This window comes from Psittacula echo (genome assembly GCF_963264785.1).
Source record: "Psittacula echo genome assembly, chromosome: 20".
NCBI lineage: Eukaryota > Metazoa > Chordata > Aves > Psittaciformes > Psittacidae > Psittacula > Psittacula echo.
In genome coordinates this window covers 6588541-6597462 of record NC_137756.1, presented here as the reverse complement: position 1 = coordinate 6597462, position 8922 = coordinate 6588541, and the positions used below count along the sequence as shown (strand labels likewise).

The following is an 8922-nucleotide window of genomic DNA, read 5'->3' as shown; positions in this document are numbered from 1 at the left end:
CCAATTCATAAGGAAGGTGGACAAACTGTCTGTGGGGCTTCCACAGGGAAAAATCTCCAGGTTATTCCCTTCTTTTTGTTGTCATTCACCTGTAACATCTTCCCTAGAAAGGTCCGTGTTTTCAACCTCCAGCCCAAAGCTGAGGAAACCAGATGGATCCATCAAACCAAGGAGAGAGCTGCCACCTTGCTCCACACAGGGCAGGCATCAGCACACCCAGCTGCTCCAGCAATGCCTTTGCAAATCAAAAGCATGCCTTGACCTTGACTTCATTTATTGGTAGGATTAACAAGCAATAGGACTTGCTGTCCCCGGGTCAGCCTCTCCTTCGCTTATGTCTGCTGCTCTGAGGGCTTATAACCGAGGAAGCAGAAAGGAAGAGCGGGCACATCAGCTGGTAACAGTTCAGAAACAGATGTACATTCCTGCACAGAACTCCAGCGTTAGCGTATCCAATTACTTTGAAACCGTGCTCCACTCCAACTGTCTTATCCCTAAAGCCTCACTCTCCTTACCTCCTGCCTCTTATCTGCGCTGCTCACTCTCTGCTCCTTTGCTTTTGATTATAAACTTGTCACTGCAGGGTGAATGCTTTGGGAAACATCCGCCTGCCGTGTCTGGCTGCTGCCGCCGCGCAATGCAAGGAATAAGGAAACAAAGCCCACAAAGCAGAACTGCAAGGCAAGATGTGACTGCCTTTGCAAAGACAGCATGTGGAAGTGGATACTCAGTGGTGGCTGCAAAAGCACTGAGGAATTATCACCTAAATCACACTGAACGCAAGGGAGGGAGGGAGGATATAACCAGCTTAATTAAACCTGGCTATACTAGAGGCTATTCCCTGCTGGGTGCTATTTGCGCTTGGGACATTTATGAAAGAGCAAATGATGGTTTTCTCTATAGCAGTAGGTAGAGAGGAGGAGGAAAGCATAAGGTCAACAGTATCTTTCTTCTTCCAGCTTGCTCCTGACAGCCCCCCTTGACAGAGCATGTTGAAATGCTATCACCTTTATTGACAGGGCACTCAACCCTTCCCCACTTCGTACAGCGGGCAGAGGAAAGGAGTGGCAGGAGGCAGAAAGCCAAACATATTCCTCCACACTGCAGAGGGGCTGAAAGGTGATTTTCTGCCCAAGCTGTGCCAGGGGACAACTGACAACAGGCTCCCTATGGACAACGAGCACTACCCCCAAAGCCGGGTCTGTGCTCATTGTTCCCTGCTAACAAGGGATCTTAGGAGCCTGGTAATGGCAGTGGAAAAGCAGCAGCATCACAGTGGATGTCACGTTTAAACAGGGCATTAAAACTTTCACCAGAATGATTTTTCTTATTGCAGTTTTTGATGTCATAACCTCCTCTTTCCCAGCCTGCTGTGGAAGGATGCGTCCACCCCATCCTTTGCCAGCAGTACCTTCATACCGCCTGCCTCCCCCACAAACCTCTCAAACCTCCCTTTTCCTTCAGGAAAGCCAGATCACATTTCACCCGGGGCTGCACACACGTAGACCGTGCCTTTGGTCTGCTCCAAGGGAAGATATTTGCAGTATTGTCAACACTGCACTCGGCTCTGGCACTAGGTACTGCTAGGGGACTGGGTGGCTGTAAAGAATACACACATATACAGCAGCCCTGGAGCTGATGTTTGTTGGAGCTGGGCTTACGGACTTCGTAATTACGACACAGCCAAGTTTCATCGTAAATTTCCCCAGTGAAGCCTGTCTGATACTAGAAAGCTTTGCACATTTAGAGGTTACACACAGCAACAGCCCCCATAGGGAGAAACCTTGCCTCGCTTTGTTGTACAAACACTCTCAGTCTTGTTCACAGAAGCCAGGCAGGGGGCCGGGGCTGTTCGTTTAGTTAATATCACTACAGTGTGTAGGGGAGCGAGGGGCTGCTCTGCCATGGAAGCCTGTTCCTACTCTGCACTGCACACTCCAGAATGACATGGCCAAGAGCACCCAGAGCTAAGTGGGTGCATCACTAAGTGACCGCATCCTCCACAGCTCCAGTGTGATGCTAAGCTGCACCCATCCATGGTTGCGCTTGTACAGGATAGGCACAGTGGTTATCACAGAGGTAAAATGCCAATGTCAGATGAGAACTGGGTGTTTTGGGATACAGCCACACACTCTGCCCCCAAAAACCCTCTGTCCTCAACCCCTGGAAGAACTGAGTCCCACTCCATGCAAACGCCTCACTGCCTGGGAAATCAAGCCCTGCATTTGATGGCCATGGTAGGGCAAAAGGAAGAGGCATAATAAGCACTAGCACACATATCAGCGGGACAGGGGGAGACGAGGCAGCAATGAGCAGCTCTGTTTCTCTTGCAAGCTCAGGTCTCCTCCCTTTGCTCCTGATGCTCTCAAACAGCCCAAAACACTGTCCTGCTCCCTCCCCAAGCAGCCTTTTGCAGACATAGATAGCAACTTTGGCAGTGTATTCCTGGTGCTCATCCCCATGACACAACTGCCCTCCCTTACTGCACACACCCTTGCAAATCCACAGCAGCTTACCCCCATAAACGTGGAAAAAGCCAGAGCCATTCAGAAGGAACCTGTTTGCTGGGAAAACCATGCTCTTTACAGCTGAAAAGCAGAGATGCCCCTTTGGTCTTTGGTGATGGCTCCTTTTACTGCTTGGAAATGACCTCATGCACTAAGAGGAGGCTTCCAAGTACCTCAAATACAAATCAAACACCCCTGACAAGGGGTGTTCAGTTCTCCAAGGCACAGCTCCACATCAGCACCACTATGGACAGCAGTTTATTTCACTTAGAGGACAGGCAAGGGGCTGTTACTCAGCTTTCTCCAGTATAAACCACCCTAACCCAGCCAAGGATGGCATCTGCTTCAGGTCCATAGGGCTGGTAGGTGCCATCCCAGCCCCCTGTACTCATGGACCTCCAGGTTGCAGATGCAAAGTAGTCACCAACCCTTGGGCCCAGCTGCCAGGCCCAATCCCTTCTGGAAGCCTGGCTTTGGGGTGGGAGAGTCACCCGTTCGGAGTCACCGGGGTCTTAAATTGGATTAAAAGTCTATTTGCAGAACTGCCTCGCTTTCCGACTTCTGTGCTGCACCTGAAAACCTTTCCTTTTGAAAGCAAACACACGCTCTCCCCAGGGGCTGCCTGGGGAAGTCTTTCCACTATAAACATTACCTACCAGGAGTGGAGTCAGCTCCAGGCAAGCCAAGAATTCCTTCTCCTACCAAGGAACACTTTCCAATCAAACCAGACATTATTTTTTCCATTAATGAGTGTTGATACCTACTGGAAAGCTTTGCAAAGAAATCCGCCCCAAACGAATGCTTCGGATACAACATCTATGTTTTACGAGTTTGCTTTTGCCTTATTTTTATTATTATTGTTTTATTTCATTTTCCTGCTCCCTATTGAAAACACGATCTTTGTCGCTCAGGAATGCATCTGTTCCTGCAATTTGGGCTCTAACTGAAATCAGAGGTCCAAAACCGACTTTGCTCTGCCTTAGCTCCACGGAAGCAAGCAGAGTTTCCCCGCATTTTTCCCTGGTGTGATGGAGAGGAAAAAGAGATCCGCTGTCTTCTGTTTGATGCATCAGAAATCCTGGAGCTGCTACCACGAGTTTTATGTGCTGGGATAACCACGATTTCATCCGCAAGATATTCGAGAGGAAAGGACATCCTCCTGCCTACCTACCTACCTCTGCTCTTGCTTCCCCCAGAAGTACTATTCAGTGTTGGACAGGAGGTGAAAAAAAGCAGGGAGAAAATAGGCTGTGTAGCCATGGTGTCCTCTCCATCAGGTTCACTGCCAGCTATCAGCTGCTTTCCCAATGACCTGTATTTGGGGCTCCATGGGGTTAGTCCAGGAGGGTCTTTATGTGCTCCTCCACAAGTAGGTGCACTCAAAACTCCACCCTTCCCACAGCTCATCATGCCCCAAGGGACTTCTGCCACCCTGAGGTCACCCCATGGGTCCCCATCTCTGCATGGCAGTTGAGAAGCAGGGTGCGAGACCCCCCCCAGCACCAAGGGGGCAAAGTATAGGGCATCCTCTTGAGCATGATGGGGCTTCATAAGCCCTGCACACCCTGATTTGGGCAAGGTATCAGGGCAGCCTGGCTACGGAGATGGAACCCACGGGCGGAGATGCAGCCTGTGAATGCTCAGCACCCCAAAACACCCCCTGGCAGGGCCGTTACGCTAAAGGGGTGCCCCAAATCCAGGAGGGGGGAGGGTGGTCTCCGGTTATCTTTTATTCGAGGTGCATTCCCAAGATTGAAGTGTAACATAAAACTGTGAAAGTTTAGCAGGGGAAAAAGCTTTCCTCCCACTGACCTGGCCGGCCAATCAGAAGGGAGCCCTGCACCTCCCTCACTTCTGACAACTATTTAGCAACTGAGCTCAGCTAAAGTTTCCAAAAAGTTGGAATAACTTCCTCTCTCTCCAAGACCTCAAGGTTTTTTGCACAACCCCGGTCCTTGAAATAAGAACCCTTCAAGCAACCTGGAAAACGTTTGGTCAGCACAAAAAAAAAAAGAGCAAAACCAAAAAAAAGCCCTCCTGTTTTTTCCAAAGGATCTGTCTCAGGAATTTAAAGCACATTTAAGACACACACACACTCACATAACGTAAAGGAGGGGGGGAAAGGCTCTTCCCCTCCCCTTCTTGCAGAAAGCATGGAAGAAAGCTCCAGTTCTCCTGTTTCCCCTGTGGATAGCTTGGGGACCAGTGAAGAGGAGCTGGAAAGACAGCCAAAGAGATTTGGCAGGAAGAGAAGATACAGTAAGAAGTCCAGCGAAGATGGCAGCCCTAACCCAGGGAAGAGGGGGAAAAAGTCCAGTCCCAGCTCTCAGTCTTATGAGGAACTGCAGAGCCAGAGGATCCTGGCCAATGTCAGAGAGAGGCAGAGGACTCAGTCGCTCAATGAAGCTTTTGCCGCCTTGAGGAAAATCATCCCCACTTTGCCCTCTGACAAACTCAGTAAAATCCAGACCCTCAAGCTGGCAGCACGGTATATAGACTTCCTCTACCAGGTGCTACAGAGCGACGAGATGGACAGTAAGATGACGAGCTGTAGTTACGTGGCTCACGAAAGGCTGAGTTATGCCTTCTCCGTATGGAGGATGGAAGGAGCGTGGTCCATGTCGGCCTCCCACTAGCCACCGCCCGGGCCAGGCAAGCCCAGCTGCCGAAAGGGTAGGTACTGATTTCTCTTCTCCTGAATGATGCTCCGCGTTCATCATGGGATGGGGTTGCCCCTGGCTCCCTGCACAGCCTGGCTTTACTGCAGGGATTGGTCCTGCCTGGGCAGAAGTGGCACAAGTTGGTAGGGAGTGGGGATGCTGCTGGGCAAGGGGTTGGGGGCCACCGACCTGGAGGTGAGATAGGTTGTGCTTGGCTCCCTTCTGCTTCCCCGTGCCTGCAAGAATTCAAACTAAAAGGAACTTCCATTCATGCAAAAATGAGACATACCCCATTTAAAAAAAGAAATAAGAATAGAGATCAATATGATTGTACTCTGCAGGAACGGGGGAGCAGAGAGAGAGCTAGCTGATGAGGAATGGGGGGGGGGGGGGAAGAAGTGCTGCTGCATGAGATTTGCCAGAAAGCACTGCTTCAGGGAAGGGTTTTAAGAGAGGAAAAGGCAATCAGTACAACAGGCTGACAGCGGGATCTGAAACAGCTGCCACCCCAGCCCCAAAAACCCCAGTGCCAAGGCAGTGGTCCTGGAGCGGCCGCATCCTCTCCCGTTTGGGGGGTCTGCAGGACATAAGTGGGGTTCAGTGACAAGTTCAGCCCAGGTTGTGTTTCTTCTAGAAGAAACAGGCAGCAGATGTCGGCTGCAAGCCCAGGCTGTGCCCCTTCCCCCCCACACACAGTAAAAAGCAAACAAAGATAGAAGAAACTTAGCCAAATTTTCCTATTTCTTCAGTTTCCCTTCCCCAAAGTGCCGGTAAAGCAAAGGCTGTTGTTAGAGGTAGTTTCTTATTTACTCTTTAACACTAAAGTCTTCCTCATAGTTCTCCGTTAGCAGAAAACTACTTCCTCTTAAGTCGCCTTTGTAATATTTGGGGAGGGAGGAATAAACAGCAAGAAAGGCAAAGAAAAGGCCTTTAATAACACCCTCATCTCAAGCCAATTAAGCTGAGCAGCTCTGCGTTGTGTCAGCCGGAGTTTGCATGCGGCTGGTCACTCTCTGGGGCTTGCTACATAAAGCAGAGTCCATGAACCCATTTCACCAAGCTCCAAGAGAGAAATTTGCCGCCCTCCCATCACGTTGAGCGTGATGCAAAGTGAATTAATTTCATCATGCAGAGTAATCGGCTACTTAAAGGTGAAAATCAAGTTTATCCCAGCCCATTGGCCAGGCTCTTTTAAAGGCGTAAATCCATCTTTGTTTAAGCAGCAATAAACGGCCCGTTTAAATTAAAACCCAACCGTGGGGCAACTGCAGCCCCTTGTTTGAAAACAGCCAGAGAGTTTTCAACTGGGACTTACTAACGGTGTAACACAGAGACTTAAAATCCTATTAGAAACCACTTCCAAGTCAATGTTTCCCTTGCATCCTTAAACAGTTTGGACTTCGGTGCTGTAATTAAGGTGTGCACACAGTGTTCAATGGAAGAAGTAACACCCCGAATGTTAGGCTGTTCACAAATCAGTTACCCTGCCCGTTGTACAAGCTGCCTGTTTTTTAGCTTTGTTTAAATAGGTGATGCTGCTGGTGTGTGTTTTACGGACATTACATTATGCTACTATTTTTTGCATGCTGTGCCCTCATTTCAACTGCAAAAAGCCAAAGTCAAGCTGCTCTTTCGAAGGATCATCCTTCCGTTCATAAAACAGGGTGCCTTTTCCCATACTAATCTGGTTAAAAGAGCTGCAGCAAATAGATTAGAACCCCCCACCACACAGGCTAAACCCCAGGCTTCTTGTCAAAAACAGATGTAAAATGTCCCAAACACATATTTCTTCAGCAGTTTAGATTGGCTGAATAGTAAAGTGCTGGGGTGGAACAAAGCATTTATTCTGTTGTTTCCCCAAATGATGTGCTTGCCATTAGCCAGTGATGGTTTTAAAACTGTTCTCAAATCTGCAACCATTCTCTATCACAGGGCTTTATAGCAGCAAAACCTCCTTTATTCTTTTAAACCATACTTAAAAATCACTGACAGTTGAATTATTTATTAGCACCACTCTGATGAGGCAGATTTTAGGTGCTGATGCTCAGGTTTCCCCTACCCAAAAGCAGTTTCAAGCGACATTTTGGACAGCATGAAAAACCATGATGTTTAGTCAAATCCCGATATGTTTTTCACTTCACTTTTTCACCAATTCAGTGTGAATTAGTATTCAGCCTCCTTGCCATAACCTGATTTCGAGCCCTGTGGCTAGAGGCGGCTCTTTGCTTTGTGTCTGAGTGCCTTAGAGAAGAAACTCGCCTTTCCTCAAGCCCCTGTGCTTCTCCTTTCTTGTGCTTGTGTGTGCACGCACACGCGTGCGGTTGAACTGTTGAAAATGCTGTTGACAAATGGCCTGGTGTGGTGTGGTGTCAAATTCTATCGTTTATGGCAACAAAAATTACATCTGCCACCAAAGGAAAACTAAAGATACATCAAGATCCTCAAGAAACCCTTTAAAAGGGGCAAATTTAGCTGCATGGCGCGACACGGACTTATACATGGGTCTGTCCTGGCCAGAGGAGGTTTTATGCGTAGTGGGAGCTGCCTGTATAGTCTTGGTGAGATATATATATATATATATATATATAAAATCCCTTAAGAAATAGCCATTTGAATTTGGGATCAGCTCCTGCCTTTCCTAGGGAGTAGTGAGCACCGCAAAGATTGGGTGAGCGAAAAGAGATGAACGCCGTTCAGGCTGGATTGCCGCAGCCGTCCTCCCTTTTCCCGGGGTTTTGGGGAGCGATAGAGCAGGAAAGGTTTTCTCCTTGCAGGAACAGCCATAACCCTTCATCTGCAACAAAATCAGAGCCGCTTTTGGACTAAAAATCAGAGCCTTGGGAACTGGTGAATTGCCACCTGGCTTCTCCAAATGCCAGCAGGTCACTGCTGCTCGTTCCTCTGGCCATGAGAGGTTTTCCTGTTCTGGTCCATGTAATTACAGACAACTTACTCCAGTAGTTTCAAGACAAACAAGCACAGCTTTGTACTTCAATGAGTTCAATAGGGTATTTCAGCTGGATACAAGCTGAGCCTTCCTCCCAAAAATCTTCACATCCTCATCACCAGCACCTGTGCCCCTTCCCTTTGCAGCCACCTTTCTCTTTTTCCTTCAAAACACTCAAGATACTCGTGATTTTTGGATTTCACAGTTTAGAGTAAAGAAAGTATTGCCTGTTATTCCATTTAGCAGGAAAAATCCTGTCCAACAGCGATGCCAGAAGCAAAGCGCAAAAGACAATATAGCCCTAAACCCCGTGCTATTAAAACCAGTCTGCCAGCAACCCACTTCCCACTCTCTGCATTATAGATTGGGATGAGTCCTTTGCCTCCCTTGAGCTGGCAGTGGCACTAGTAGTACCTTTCCCATCTTTTTTTGTGCTGGGGAAGCCTCATGCAACGTGTACATTTGATACACAGCCCTTTATCATTGCCTTTCCAGGGCTGTTTCCAGTATAAAACACTATCATCTTATTTCACTTTGTCCTTCAAGCAGCAAACAGACGTTATCTTTGCTGGCCCTGGGAACAACCTAGTTCTATGGTATATGAAAGCAGTGCAGTTAACTGGGGGTGTTATGACACTGGAACTAAGCCCTTTTTGTCCCCAAAGCCCTATTTTTTTCATACGCATCCTTAGAAAAATGTAAATATGTTTCCTTGACAGGAAGGATTGTAAAGTTTGGTATTTACATTAATAGGCTTGTAGCGGAGGGGGGGGTTTCATCTTAGTGCATTTAAAAGCCCAGGAAAAAT

At 48.2% G+C, this 8922-nt stretch overlaps 1 protein-coding gene across 1 annotated transcript; it reads left to right on the top strand.

Annotated features, from left to right (window-relative positions):
• Positions 1–4660: 4660 nt before the first annotated feature.
• TWIST2 (twist family bHLH transcription factor 2) lies at positions 4661–5143 on the top strand (the record flags this gene model as incomplete). Its single annotated transcript, XM_080632091.1, has 1 exon — positions 4661–5143. The coding sequence occupies one exon, from the start codon at positions 4661–4663 to the stop codon at positions 5141–5143; it is 483 nt and encodes a 160-aa protein (XP_080488217.1).
• Between the last annotated feature and the right edge of the window lie 3779 nt (positions 5144–8922).